Below are 14,277 nucleotides of genomic sequence, written 5' to 3' on the forward strand. Positions count from 1 at the left end.
TGGGGGACTGACGATTGACGAAAAGGCAGGGCACCATTCCAGTAGGCGCTTGCAACTTTACAGACGGAGTGAAAATTTGGTCGACTCATAAAAAGGCACAAAAAGGGGAAAAAAATCAACAGGAAAATGGCTTTTACTAGCGTCGCCGCTGCCAAAGAGCACGTTTTGGCCGTTTCGAGGGACTTTGTGTCCCAACCGAGGTTGAGTAAGTAAACTTAAAAAAGTGGGCGTTGTCTCTCTACAACTTTATTTACTCTTTTAACTTATAATCCCTACAATTTCTAAAATTTATCACATTTTCCAATTACGCGTTTGTTTCTTTACACAAATCTATCTAAATATTCACATTTTATTTTTTTATTTTTTATCCAAATAATGCAAATAAATTAATAGACAAGGACTTATGTAATATCTCGAGTTTTTTTTCTTTTTCTAGCTTACAAGACTGTCCGAGGTGTCAACGGTCCTCTTGTTATTCTCGATGAGGTTAAATTCCCAAAGTTCGCTGAAATTGTCCAGTTGAGGCTTGCCGACGGGTCAATCAGGTCGGGGCAGGTTTTGGAAGTTTCTGGCTCTAAAGCTGTCGTGCAGGTAAATTTTTAAGAATAGTACCCAAATTAAGTAAAACAACTGAAACCTTGTTTTTAAAGGTGTTCGAAGGCACTTCTGGTATCGACGCGAAACACACTCTGTGTGAGTTTACCGGAGACATCCTCCGTACGCCTGTGTCAGAGGACATGTTAGGCCGTGTCTTCAACGGAAGCGGAAAACCGATTGACAAGGGACCTCCAATTCTGGCTGAAGACTATCTCGACATCCAAGGTCAGTTGGTTTTTACATTAAAAAATAAATAAATAAATAAAATACATTGTAAAAAGTGTTTCAATGAGGATTTCTGTTTTAAGGTCAACCCATAAACCCTTGGTCACGTATCTATCCTGAGGAAATGATCCAAACTGGTCTCTCAGCCATTGATGTAATGAATTCAATTGCCAGAGGACAAAAGATTCCGATTTTCTCTGCTGCTGGTCTTCCTCACAATGAAGTAAGTTTATATTTACAAAATATTTAAGGTTTTTCTTATTCTAAACGATTAAAAAAATTTAAACTCTCATATAAGTAAGCAATAGCCAATTAGTTCTAAGTATTATTTTAAGTTATACCTATGCAATTCGTGTAAATTAATATTTAAATTTGTGTAAAATTTAGATTGCAGCACAAATTTGTAGGCAAGCTGGTCTCGTCAAACTGCCAGGAAAATCCGTGTTGGATGATCACGAGGACAATTTTGCTATTGTTTTCGCTGCTATGGGTGTCAACATGGAAACTGCTCGATTTTTCAAGCAAGATTTCGAAGTATGTTTCTCTGGTATTATTATTTAATACAAAATGTCTAATTTTGCCAATTTAAAGGAAAACGGATCGATGGAGAATGTATGTCTGTTCTTGAACTTGGCCAATGACCCGACAATCGAGAGAATCATCACTCCGCGTCTCGCTTTGACTGCGGCTGAGTTTCTAGCATACCAGTGTGAAAAGCACGTCTTGGTTATATTGACCGACATGTCTTCATACGCTGAGGCGTTGCGAGAGGTGTCTGCTGCCCGTGAGGAAGTACCCGGTAGGAGAGGTTTCCCCGGTTACATGTACACTGATTTGGCCACTATTTACGAAAGGGCTGGGAGAGTTGAAGGCAGAAATGGTTCCATCACACAGATTCCTATCTTAACTATGCCTAACGATGGTATATTATTTGATTATTTCAACATTATCATTTGTCTATATTTAACTTAAAATTTGTTCTAGATATTACTCATCCTATTCCCGACTTGACTGGATATATTACTGAAGGGCAAATTTACGTTGATAGACAGTTGCATAACCGTCAGATCTATCCACCTATTAATGTGCTGCCATCACTCTCTCGTCTTATGAAATCTGCTATTGGAGAGGGAATGACCAGAAAAGACCACTCTGATGTCTCTAACCAATTGGTGAGCATTAAAAAATAACAATAAAGTACTTTATAAAGGATTAAGTAAAAAATATTCAGAATTCTTTCTGTTTCAGTACGCTTGCTATGCTATTGGAAAGGACGTACAAGCCATGAAAGCTGTAGTTGGTGAAGAGGCGTTGACACCAGATGATCTTCTTTATCTAGAATTTTTGACTAAATTTGAAAAGAATTTCATTACTCAAGGTTAGTTTTTGATTTTTTAAGTAATTATTAGACATAAAGTTAATTTTGTTCTTTTGTTTGTTAAGGTACTTATGAAAACAGAACAGTCTTTGAGTCACTTGATATTGGATGGCAGTTGCTTCGAATTTTCCCGAAGGAGATGTTGAAGAGAATTCCAGCCTCGACGCTTGCAGAGTTTTACCCAAGGGATTCAAGACAACACGCCCAACAAGGTTCAACAAGCCTACCTACCAAGTGAACACAAGGTCTGTTTTTTGAAATGTAGTCAAATAATACTGAAACTTTACTAAATTGTTTGATGTTTCAGATGCCTGAAGACGTTGATAGTTCAGTTTTGTTTTTGGTATACATTCCAATGTGTCGCCTAAATTTTATCAAGCAAATTATTTTTGCTTGTTTTAATTTTAGCCGGTTACTCATTTAATTATAAATAAAAAAAATGTACATAAAATAAATACATGTAATGTACTTATTGTGTATCTTGATGAAATATCTGTTGCATGATGTGTACTTGTGAAGGTAAAAAAATGTAGTAATCACAATATCAGTATTTCTTTTTTATCTATCATGTTTTTAAAAGGTGGTGGAAAATCCTTTATTCCTGATTCATTGATTTTTTTTAGGCATTTAAAAGAAAATAGATTGAAAAATTGTAGCAGCCTGTTGTAATTTTTTTTGATTGTTAGAAATTTATCATTATTGTTAAATGTATAAATAAATGTTATATAAGAATTTCATTTTTTTTCTTCTTTTAATTATATCATAAATTGTCAACAAACATTTTCTTATATGGTGAAGTAATTACTATTTAAACACATTTTAAGCAACTTGATTTAACAGTCTAAAGGCTGCTCTAAACATTAACATCAAAACCAATCTCGTGTTTAATGTTTTTTCTCCATCTTAAAATAACTTGATAAACTTTATTTTATCTAAACATTAGGAATTTCAATGTATGACATACTTTTATAAGTAAAGTAATTATTCTCTTACGTCCAACTACCTATCATATCGACTGGGATCAAACTACATCACAATACATTTTTGATATCAATTAATAAGCCATGTGCTGTGTTAAGGACAAATAATGGAGTATTTGTTCTTTTAAACCTAAGATTATAGAAGCAAAAAATAAAAATACATAGAGACAGTAAGAAGGTTTAACAATGTTTTTCCAGTTTCATTGATGAGATTGGAAGTAGGTCAATTGTTTGTCAATAGTTAAGGTCACGATACTTTTCTTCATCAGAGAACTTTTAACAAGTAATTGCTAAAGTTGTATAATGTTTGCAGAGAAGTGAAAGTGGAAAAAGGACTGTTTTTATTTTTACCCAAAATTTCTATTAGCAAGTATTTTTAGCATTCTACTACTTTCAAACTATCTTGGTTACTTACATTTTGAAATAGTTATGAGGTGATCAACCTAAAGCTGATTTTGTCAGAATGACGGACGATCTAGCTGTGTCCGAATGGCCAATTCATCAGCAAACATTCAATTTGGTTGAAGGAAATTTTGGGTTATTTACATAAATTATGTAAAGAGGTGGCTTGGATATGTAATAGTCTAGTTTAACTGTTTGAAAGAGACTAGAAATGATCAGTTCACATGACTTATTTTAAATGATTATCATGATCACAAAAACTGGTTCAAGAGCAAAAACTTTAGTAACCCAAAGGGGCTCTAGTGCCTCCTTCTTTCCCACAGCATGTGATATCCAATACCTTTCCATCCACCATGCTCTACCCTATCCACAATTAATTTAAATACTCTATCCCATCTCTTCCCCCAAGCCGCAAGGGTGGGCCAGCATATGCCCATATTGCCGCATGGTCAGGGGGTGCTTAATTCACTAGTATGTGAACATTGGATACCAGAAGACCTCCAGCAGTAGTTTCCCAGGATAAATTCTCAACTTCTGAGGGTCTTAGTTCCTCTGGGCATAAAAGACACAAATCTTAACTTTCCAGAACTAACAAAAATGAAAGAGGGTGAGTCTTCTTTCAGTCCTCCTAACTTTACCATAACAAGAAAGTCAGCTGAAGAAACAAACTTTAAGATTGCTAAATTAAAAGAGAATGAAACACCTCAAAATTAGTGAAGAACATTTCACACTGGAATGGCCAAAAAAAGATTAATCTGGCACCTTTAAAAAGGCCTCAGCAAAGAAGGGGCCAGATTAAAGCCCAAGGAATGGCACTCTCCAAAATAAACTTTGCAAGAAAACAACAAAGATCCAAAACACTCCAGGAAGAAAAAAGTAAAGAGTCAAAACTTTCTTGTAAGGAAACTACTTGAGGGGCCAAAATAAATGCTTGTCTACTGGTGAGCGAAGACTAAAGGAAAAATGAAATGAAATAAATGGCTACCTCACTATATTTATATAATGACAATCAGCCGTTATATATCTTCTTTATTTTTCACTTAATATTTATTAATAACTACCTACAATATAGCTAAATTAGATTAGGGAAGTAGTCGGCTTCTTTACGACTTGCACATCATGACCTTTTGTGCTTCTTTTCTATTGTGCTTCTCCATTATTGTCGTTCCTCATTAAGCTAAAGGGTTTTTTTTTACCAGGCCCCAAAACTTTTTCAAGGACTCTCGTGTGTATCCTTCGGGGAGGGCTTTTCCTCTTCCACAAGTAAGAATCTCAGCCTACATGAGCCTTCGCATGAACAGAGGACATGCTTTGTCTCTTCATCTTCCTGGAATATCTGCACAAGCTTATTTCTACCTCTTCAAGTCATATGCCTTTGGAGTTTACAGAGTTCAACTTATATTCTAGTCCTAACATGTCATAGTAGTTCTGCCAATAGTGTCAAAGATGGTCCAAAGTCTGGCTGATGGATCCATGTTTTTGACAGTTTGGTATACAACAAAAGGGTTCAGGGCAAATAGATATCCTTATCGAACTTTCCTTTGCCAGTTTATCGGCTTCTTTTTTGTCCTTCTGCCCTGTGTGCCCTGGTACCCAGACAAGGGTAATTTTGTATTCCCCCTAATGTCTGATAGGGCCTTAATACGGCAATTGCCCTTAGTGCCACCTGGCTATCCAACCAGATTGACATTCTTCTGCTAACAATACCTAGCTTTTTAGTCTCTGCTTGAAAGAGTGCAATATGTCCAATATTGTCCTTCTAGTTGTTACTGTCTTTCAGTCCTCGGGATCGATTTTGAAGTCATCCGTAAACCAGATATGGTCAGCATTAAGAGAGAACATATTGCTATATATCGGGAATTGAATCCATGACGTACTGAAAATCCACTCAGCCATTGCAGTCCCCCAAAAATACAGATTTTACTTAGTAATGTTTAAAAAAATTATCTAAATTTAAGAAAATAAATAAATGTCTTTTTAAAAAGAAAATAGAAAACAGATAGCATAATTATTTGTTTTATTTAAATTCTGTACCATTTTTTAAATTATAATATTGAGTTCTCCTTTTACTTTAGTGCTCATCATATTATAATTGTTATAATAAAAGGTGACAACCTTCAAATTCATGAATCAGAGGACTTTAATATAGAATAAACATTAAAACTTACTAATATTTAACAGGAATTTGTTTTTATAAGTGTTAAGTACGACATTTGAAGACTTTAAACAATTAGTTCCTCTTGTGTATTTACAATTCAAAATATTTAGGTTTTATCTTTAATTAATACACCATTTTACTTGAAAATATTAACTTAATACTGAGATGTACATTAATATAGATGTTTCAAAATAATTACAATGCTGACAATTTACAAAAGAAATGAAATATTGTAAATGCACACATGGTGTCACACCCATGCTTATATACATTTTTAATTTTAGTCGCCAATTTATGGGGAATTTACAAATAATTACATTCATATTTACAAAAAAACAATAACTAAACATCTACACCTAATTATCACCAACAATGTACTAAGGTTGATACTTTACCCATTCTAAAGGAAAAAAATTAATGAGATAATTATAAATTTTGGAAAAATAAAAGTTGGAATGTACATCAATTTATCAGTCGGTGCTCAATTACAGAAATGCCGCTGAAAAATAAAAACAACAAAAATATGATGAATAATCTATTTATTAATTTATATTTGAAACCAAATTATACTTACAGAATTAATTATCGCCTGTGTTTACTTGAATTGTTTTACCTTTGGGATCATCAAACCTGTCCATTGTTTTGATGTCGGACAGCATAAGAAATCCGTATGTTAGAATCATAATGAGAAGGAAAGATGTAAGAAGGCCGGACCAAATCGGAGCGGTAAAGAATACCGCCTCGGGAACATCAGGTAAAGAGAATTCTTTGGCACCATCTTTTTCAGCAGCACCTTTGTAAACTTCAGCCTGAAAACAATCAACATAAGTGTTATTATTATAGAGAGAAAAAAAATAAATAAATACCTGTAAGCCATTGAAGATCAGAGTAAGGTTTCCACTTTTGTTTTTGAATATGACCTTCCCAGTAGATTTAAAAGACCTTCCAAAGCGAGCTGAAACATCCATTGAACTGACGAGGGTATCTGTCTCTCCATTAATAACAATTTCAATGGAGCTCATTGTCCACCTGCCATTAGACTCATCAAATCGGTTTCTAAGTGTGATACCTGTCGAGTCTGATTCATTTCCTTTTTTAGAGAATTTCAAAATCAGTCTCAAGAAAGACTCTCTCGTGTCAGATTTCTAAACAAAATCATTAAAATCTTCTATTAAAGAAAGGTTCTTCATATTAAAGAAAGAATGAAATTGAAAAACTGTACAGTACTCACTGTTTCTGTCGGATTATCTAGGTTGAAAGTTTCAGTAGTGGTTTTTAAAGTGACTGGCTTTGGTGTCTCCATCTTAATAGTTTTAGACTCATAGACAAAACTAGTTGGTTCAGCATCTCTTCTAACTCTGTTTAAATCGACTTCAACCCATGAACTGTGTTTGCCGGTGAATAAAGCAACAATTCTAGAATGCGATGCCAGAAGTTGAGAATATATCTCGGCAATGTCGGTATCATGTCTGCGAAGAAGGTCTGGGCGGTCTTCGTTGGGAAGAGGATCGTCGAGCTTCACCTCAAGGACAACATTCGGTTTGACGGGTAAATCTTTGTCGTATTTCTTCCAAACGTAGTCGTGGCTGGCGACCAAGTCTTTAAGCGCGTTGAGTGGGTTTACAACCGATGAGAGGAACTCGACTTTGGAAGACATCCCCGTGAGATTCTGAAGCTTTGGGAATGAGCCTCTTTGCTGTGAGTCTTTCCAGCTGAAATCCTCTATACTCAAAGTCTCTTCTTCGAACAGGACGATGAGCGGTTTGTGAACGTGCACCTTCTTGACAAGGTAGTTGGAAAAGTCATCGGTGTCCAATTGTGAGAGTGCTGGGATGATCTCAGCCTTTCCGATGGATGGGCTGGTCTCCCAAACCAGTACTGGTACTCCGCACAGGGCATTTGTCGCTAAACTCAATAATATGAATAAAAATACCTTCATTTTCTTCTATATTCCTTCCTTCACTATTGGTTTACTGGATCTGAATGAAAAGTTATCATCTGGTAAGTGGGCGTGTCCGTTTTGGAGAAAAGTCAAAAGACTATTATCGACATCACATCGATTCCCTTATGTCCAAGTATCATATAAAGTTTAATGTAGAAAAAAGTTCAAAACATTTAAAACATTGAATTATTGTAACTTAAGTCGCAAAACAATGCATTTATAAAAAAAATACATCAGAAGTTATATCAGAAATATTTTATTGTAGACGTAAGAAGTAATAACAACTACAAACTTATTCAGTTGCCAAAAAATAAAGGTGATTACCAACTATCTCAACGCCAAATAAAATTTATTATGTGTAATATATTTTATTTTTCGATTTATATGATTTGAGGGAATTTTCTTGAAAATTACAAGGGAAAATTTAGTGACGATTACAGTGAAGGTTACTGATTTTTTCCAGTGCTACTGTCTCACTAATTGTAAAGGTTTTCGCGACTCCTGAGGTTGAAAGCTTATTGCTTGACCCAGGGTTTTTATTTGATTTCCTTTTATTTTCCTTTTTTCGTTTTAATTTGCACGATAGCCGCTTGTTTTGCGTTTATTGGCAAATTCTTGAAATGCTAGCTTCCCAGTTTCTCAATGTTATAATTGAAGAAAAAACGGAGAACAAAGTCCAAGGCAATGAGGACAGGTAAAAAAAAGTAGTTTTGGTGTTTCAATCAATGTCTGTTGTATAAAAACGCCTCTCATTTTGTTTAAACAATTATAAATTAATATTTTTAAAATTGTTTTAACCTTTATTCAATATCAAAAAGTACTAGAATCAAATGAAACAAACCCAGTTTAAAAAAAAAAAAAAAAAAAAAAAAACTTATTTGACCATATGTTGTTTCAGGCCAAAAAATGATGATGATGATGATGATGCAAATAACAATATTCTGAGCAATTTTTCTTTCAAAACCAACTTGCCGAGTGTACTTCTTTCTGAATGTACCATCGAACTATGCAGTCAGGCTGAAAAGTAAGACTATTTTCATTTCCGACAATGATATTATGTTTAATTATAAATCTTTTATAGGAAAAAAATTCCAGAATTACGTTTTGAAGCTAGTGTAAGTTTATTTCATTCTCTTAAAACGATATACAAAATAAATAAATATTGTTGTTTTAGCTAAGTCCTTCAAAAAAGCCTAGATTTAATCATCTGGATGTAGATGTAAGTTGCAAAAAGATAAAACATTTCTAATTAATCTTGTCTAATTGCTTTATTATGTTTTGTTCCAGATTTTGCCTTATACTGTCAAAGAAGCAAACTCGAAGGAAGATAATAATATTGAGGTAAATAATTGGCATATACACAGACAAAAAAGTTCATACACCCCATTTATTTTTTTAAATTACAATTATTTTAATTATTTTCAAAACGGATTGTGGGTAAAATACATGTTTACAGGATCAATGTTGTATCTTTTTTGTTTAATTACTATTTAATGAGTGATAAACTTTTTTTCAATTAATTTATTTAACTGTACCAATAACCATGTAGATAACCATTTTTTTTCCTTTGGGCATCCAGCAATTTTGCATATAGGTAAAATAATCGACAAATAATTAACATTAAAATCTTTAATAAATATTAAACAGATAAATATGGTAACCAAATAAAATCTATTCCACAAGTAAAAAATCAACAAGTTAGTCATCGGGGCGCGGAGAGGACCCACATGCGAAATGCAAATCACTGCCCCCAGAAAAGCTCTCGTTCACGCTTTTCTTTTTGACATTTATTTTCGAGTTTCACTCTCATTCTTATGGGTGTATCAGGAGGGTGAGAATAAAAACCATTTACAAAGCTCAATAAATATTATAATATACCAGGGTCAAACTGCCCAATATGTTTAGAGAGCTAATCCTAAACACATCCTCAATTCTACCAAGAAAACCCTCCGATCCACCCAGGGATTCGACCTTAAAAATACTCACAGTTCAGGAACATCTGTTCCTGTTACTCAATGCTATCACAATCTTGTAAGAAGGCATAATTCAATTTGTACACCTTTTCTCATCCTGACACAAGCAGATGCTCCCAGCCAAGTTGCTCACTAACCTCCCTCAACTGGTACTCCATATCAAACAGGACTTTGCTACTTTTTTTTGTAGTGTGTGGCCGATTATTTTTCCCTAATTTTATTGAATATTGTCAAACATCTACAACTTTGCAGGAGTTACTGCAAGGTGTTGAAGCTGTTTACTCTGATGATGAAGACAGCAATGAAGAAGATGAAGACAGTAATTCTGGTTCCAGTGAAGGTTCTCGATGTCCTTATTGTGGCCGGGTGTTCTACAGGTGCATATTATTTTACATTCAAATCGTATTTGTTTGACCTGTTGACTGCGGAACCAAAATCCGCCCAAGTTCTAGTGCTTATTTACTGTATTAGTAAATGGATAGTCTGATCTGCCTATTAGTTTAAATTACCTCTTTTTATGGCAATGCCTTGAAAGTTCATTTTAAATTTTTTAGTTCATACTTTTTTTTAAATGATTTTTTCCCCCCTATTAGGAATTGTTCATTGGCTTTGCATTTAAAATGGCACTGTTCCAAAGCACCGAAGCCACATTTGGCCCAGCCTGAAGTAACACTGCAGCTCCATCCTAAGAATACTGCAGCAAACGATGTAGCGGCTTCTGTGGCGCCGGCACAGATACGAGCTTACAAATGTGAAGTCTGCGGCAAGTCATATGCCCACAAGAGTGTCTTGAAGAAACATTCTGTCGTACACACAGGGGAACGGCTGAAGTGCTCTCTCTGTAGCATTGAATTCACACAACGTTCCTCCCTGTTGAGACACTGCAAGCGTATCCATAAGATGGGAACAGAGCAGACTGACGTCTAGAGATAATACAGATTTAATTTGAATTGTTTTGTATGTAATTAACTAAACACCAAAGACAAACTTTATATACCAAAGAGGAAAATATTTTCGTAAAGCTAAACACAATGTACAAGAGTAGTGCAATATTTTTTTTTATTTGAAAAGACATACTCCTTTGAAACTGATATATTTGTAGAAAAAATCACTATTGACATGTGAACATTCCAAAATTTTAATAATTGTTGACATACTTGTGTTATAATATTTGTTTAATGTTAATTAGGGTTTACTAGTGAAAGTGGTATGAATGTATTTAGTTAAATTAAAATGTAAGAAAAGACATAGTGTTTTAACTTGTGATTGAAAAAAATTTATATGTTAAAAAATTTAAGAAGTTGGTGAAGATCATTAACAGCATGGACTGTTGTTTTTTCTGATATTCAGGATGCCTTAAATTTACCATGGAGATAAAGACTGATGGTAGATCACTTTTCAGTTGTTCTGAGATTTGATAAATAATCTGATGTTCTTACCATCATATTTTGCTAGTAAACTTTAATTTTATAAATAATATTTTTCTCTGTTATATGTTGAGCATACAAGTTTGCAATATTGTCAAATTATAATTTTCAAGCGAGAATGGACATATTGACTTTCTTCTTTGTTTTTTCTTCTTTTTTTTTTTAAAGCAAGTATTTGAATCAATATGATGTTCTTTTAGTTAGAATTGGTTATTTTTAGAATATTTAAAAGCACAAATTTATAACTACACATTGCCTTGAAACAATTCATGCATAATATTGGTTATTCACATTTGTGCCTTTTTCACCTAAATTTTTTTCAAGTGCCTCTAAAGAAATAAACGACCAATAGTTTTTTAATTTTTGTTCCCTTGTCTTCCAAAAACTGTCTTTATTGATTTTATTCGTTGAGTTTAATACAGTTATTGTAAAAGTTGAAACTTTTGTTTATTTTGAAACAACCCTTAAGAATTTTCTCATCAAAGCAAAATCACTTTTATATGGCAACCATTTATTTTATTTTTTTTAGAACATTGGATTTCTATTAAAACCAGATTAATTAAAACCAGGCTCATGTTTTTCAACAAACAACATTAAATAAATCCACATAGCTTGCTATGATTTAATAGAAATTACCAAATAACCAGAAAAATTTGTTTGGTATTGTTTTATTAACAGTATAATCTACATTTCTATGTTTTACATTGCTTAGATACAACTTGTAAAATGTGTTGGTAATGAAACTGAGCGAGTGCAACTAGTTCAAAAATTTACTACTGGGAATGAGGGGATTGAAGATGAACCATGTTCTGGAAAACCTGCCTCAAAGATGAATTGAGGGAAGCTAGTGAACTTGATTCGAGTCAAACTGTTGCAGAATCTTGCCAGTGTTCAGTATAACTGATGAAACCATTCACTCTAGTTTACCTCGACTTGAAGTGGATGTGAGGAGCGAATTGGCTCCTTGTAAATTGACCAATGGCAAGCTTGAGCGTCTAAACATTTCCCTTTCATGGCACAAAGTAGATTTTTTTACTGGATTTTCTCATGTGATGAAAAATGGATCGTGTACCGGCCTCGCATCAAGAGATCACTACCAAATGACCCTGGCCCTCCGACCAGAAGTCCATATCCCCTTTACCCTTAGTCATTATGTTGTACAAGAAATTCTTGCTGAATAAAATATAAAACACTATGATCCGTTACACTTGCTGTGGTTTGGTAACGAGTAAAAACAACCTTGAGTATGAAAATGGTAAGTATATATATATANTATATATATTTTTTATAAATTATGTGAAAGATTTTTTCAAATATACGACACCAAAAAAATTCATTTTCCAAAACAGGCCTAAATGTAAGAAAAATTAAACCATCCATAAAAATGTTATGAAATAGTTCTGGATATAATATTAGTCTGACTCCATTTTTGTTACCAGTTTGAATTAAACATAAATTATAATTAATTAAGGTTTTTAGTTGAGATAAAAAAGTCAATGGCACAAGCGGCATTCGAATCCACGATCTTCGGCTTGATACACCGCTGCTCTACCACTTGAGCTCGATCCACTCGGACACCAACTTCCCATCTCAACCGCACCTTTTGAATTTTCCCTCCTTTTTGCCATTTTTAAAGGATAAACATAAAACTAAAATCTTTGTTCAAAAATGAATATATAATTTTTTTTATGAAGTAGTTATGGATATAAGATTAGGATGATTGCAGTTCAATTATCAATTTTTTTATTTGAAACAAAAATTTAACTAGTTTTTGTTTAATAATAGCAAAATGGCAAATAGGAATGAATTGTATCATTTTATTATGTAAATGAAATGTAGGTAATAAAAAGTAGGTTCACAAAAGCCCTTTTATTTATAATAATAAGGAAATTGTTTTTCCTCAAAGGCCATGGATGGTTGTTTTCTTATTTTAGGGTTTTTTGAAGGTGGTTAAAATTTTTTTCAAATATACAAAGTTTTGCCATCCTGTGTCTTTTTCAAAAGCATGGTTTATGTGGGTAAATATTTTAATTTTACATTTTTTTCTTAATGTATTAAAACGTGAAACATTAAATGTAAAATTTAATGGCACATGATGCCAAAACATCGTATATTTAAAAATTTCTTTAACCATCTTTCAAAAAAAAGTTTAATCTTTATAAATTTAATTGATTATTAAATAATCTAATTTTAATTACTTTATACATTTAAGTTTTGTTATTTGTAGGTCTATTGAATTTGGTTAAAGAAATTTTCAAATAAATGACTCGCCATTCTGTATCTTTTTCAAGCACATGGTTTATTTCTGGAAAATATTTGAATTTTTCTTTTTCTTAATGCAAAAAATGTGAAACATTAAATTTAAAATATTTTATTTATGACTGTTATATTCAACGATGTTGTGTTGAGGGATGTGCATTCATACAGAAAACAGCGTAGTGCACAATTCTTTAATTTCCCAAACATTATATGTGAAAAAATTATTTAAATTGGCAAATTAAAGAATTGAGCACTACGCTGTTTTCTGTATCCACACCGTAATACACATCCCACAACCCAACATTGTAAAATTTAATAGCACATGTTGCCAAAACGTCGTATATTTAAAAATTTCTCTAACCACTTTCCAGAAAATTTTAAAAATAAGAATTAAACATGTTTTTGCTTAACCATATTAAAAAAGAACGATTTTTTTAAAAGGGTTTAGTTTAATTTTTGTTATTTATAGGCCTGTTTTGAATGTGGTTAAAGAAATTTTCCAATATACGTTTCCCCTTCCTGTGCCATTTTCGAGCACATGATTTATATCCGAAAAATATTTTCATTTTACATTATTTTTTCCTTAACGTAATATATCATTGATTAACGACCTACAAAAAAGTTATGAATTAAGCCATGAAATAGGTCTGGATTTAAGATTAGCCTGCAGTTTTGTTATCAGTTTGAATTTAAAATAAAAAAAAACCACTTCCTTTTTTTAAATTATCTTTTCTTCGATGATAGATTCGAAATCTATCTAATCTAAAAGAAATGTTTAGATTTTGTTTAATCACAGGAAAATAGCAACTAGGAACAAATAGTATGGTTTTATTAAGTAAATAAAATGGAGGGAATATAAAATAGGTGCACAAGAGCTTTTATTTAGGAAAAATAAAAATTCATCATTATGACGATTTGTCATCCAACAGGTTTGAC

At 32.9% G+C, this 14,277-nt stretch overlaps 3 protein-coding genes across 3 annotated transcripts; 2 read left to right on the top strand and 1 right to left on the bottom strand.

The window, feature by feature from the left end:
- Positions 1–126: 126 nt before the first annotated feature.
- On the top strand, positions 127–2,927 carry LOC106670053 (V-type proton ATPase subunit B). The gene is made up of 10 exons (XM_014400054.1): positions 127–205; positions 437–591; positions 651–822; positions 906–1,045; positions 1,210–1,356; positions 1,414–1,744; positions 1,807–1,994; positions 2,071–2,200; positions 2,266–2,445; positions 2,508–2,927. The coding sequence occupies exons 1-9, from the start codon at positions 127–129 to the stop codon at positions 2,436–2,438; spliced, it is 1,515 nt and encodes a 504-aa protein (XP_014255540.1). The 3' UTR covers positions 2,439–2,445; positions 2,508–2,927.
- Positions 2,928–5,874: 2,947 nt separating this feature from the next.
- LOC106670183 (V-type proton ATPase subunit S1) lies at positions 5,875–7,781 on the bottom strand. The gene is made up of 4 exons (XM_014400284.2): positions 6,972–7,781; positions 6,607–6,885; positions 6,315–6,549; positions 5,875–6,239 (listed from the first exon to the last, which is right to left on the bottom strand). Exons 1-3 carry the CDS (start codon positions 7,677–7,679, stop codon positions 6,319–6,321), a joined length of 1,218 nt encoding a protein of 405 aa, XP_014255770.1. The 5' UTR covers positions 7,680–7,781; the 3' UTR covers positions 5,875–6,239; positions 6,315–6,318.
- A 349-nt stretch (positions 7,782–8,130) lies between these two features.
- Positions 8,131–11,442, top strand: LOC106670338 (zinc finger protein with KRAB and SCAN domains 8-like). Its single transcript, XM_014400566.2, has 7 exons — positions 8,131–8,376; positions 8,581–8,706; positions 8,764–8,797; positions 8,857–8,901; positions 8,970–9,023; positions 9,908–10,032; positions 10,249–11,442. The coding sequence occupies exons 1-7, from the start codon at positions 8,303–8,305 to the stop codon at positions 10,580–10,582; spliced, it is 792 nt and encodes a 263-aa protein (XP_014256052.1). The 5' UTR covers positions 8,131–8,302; the 3' UTR covers positions 10,583–11,442.
- Positions 11,443–14,277: the final 2,835 nt, after the last annotated feature.

This window comes from Cimex lectularius, unplaced genomic scaffold (genome assembly GCF_000648675.2).
Source record: "Cimex lectularius strain Harlan isolate CLEC.00 unplaced genomic scaffold, Clec_2.1 scaffold209, whole genome shotgun sequence".
In the NCBI taxonomy this organism is placed as follows: Eukaryota; Metazoa; Arthropoda; class Insecta; order Hemiptera; family Cimicidae; genus Cimex; species Cimex lectularius.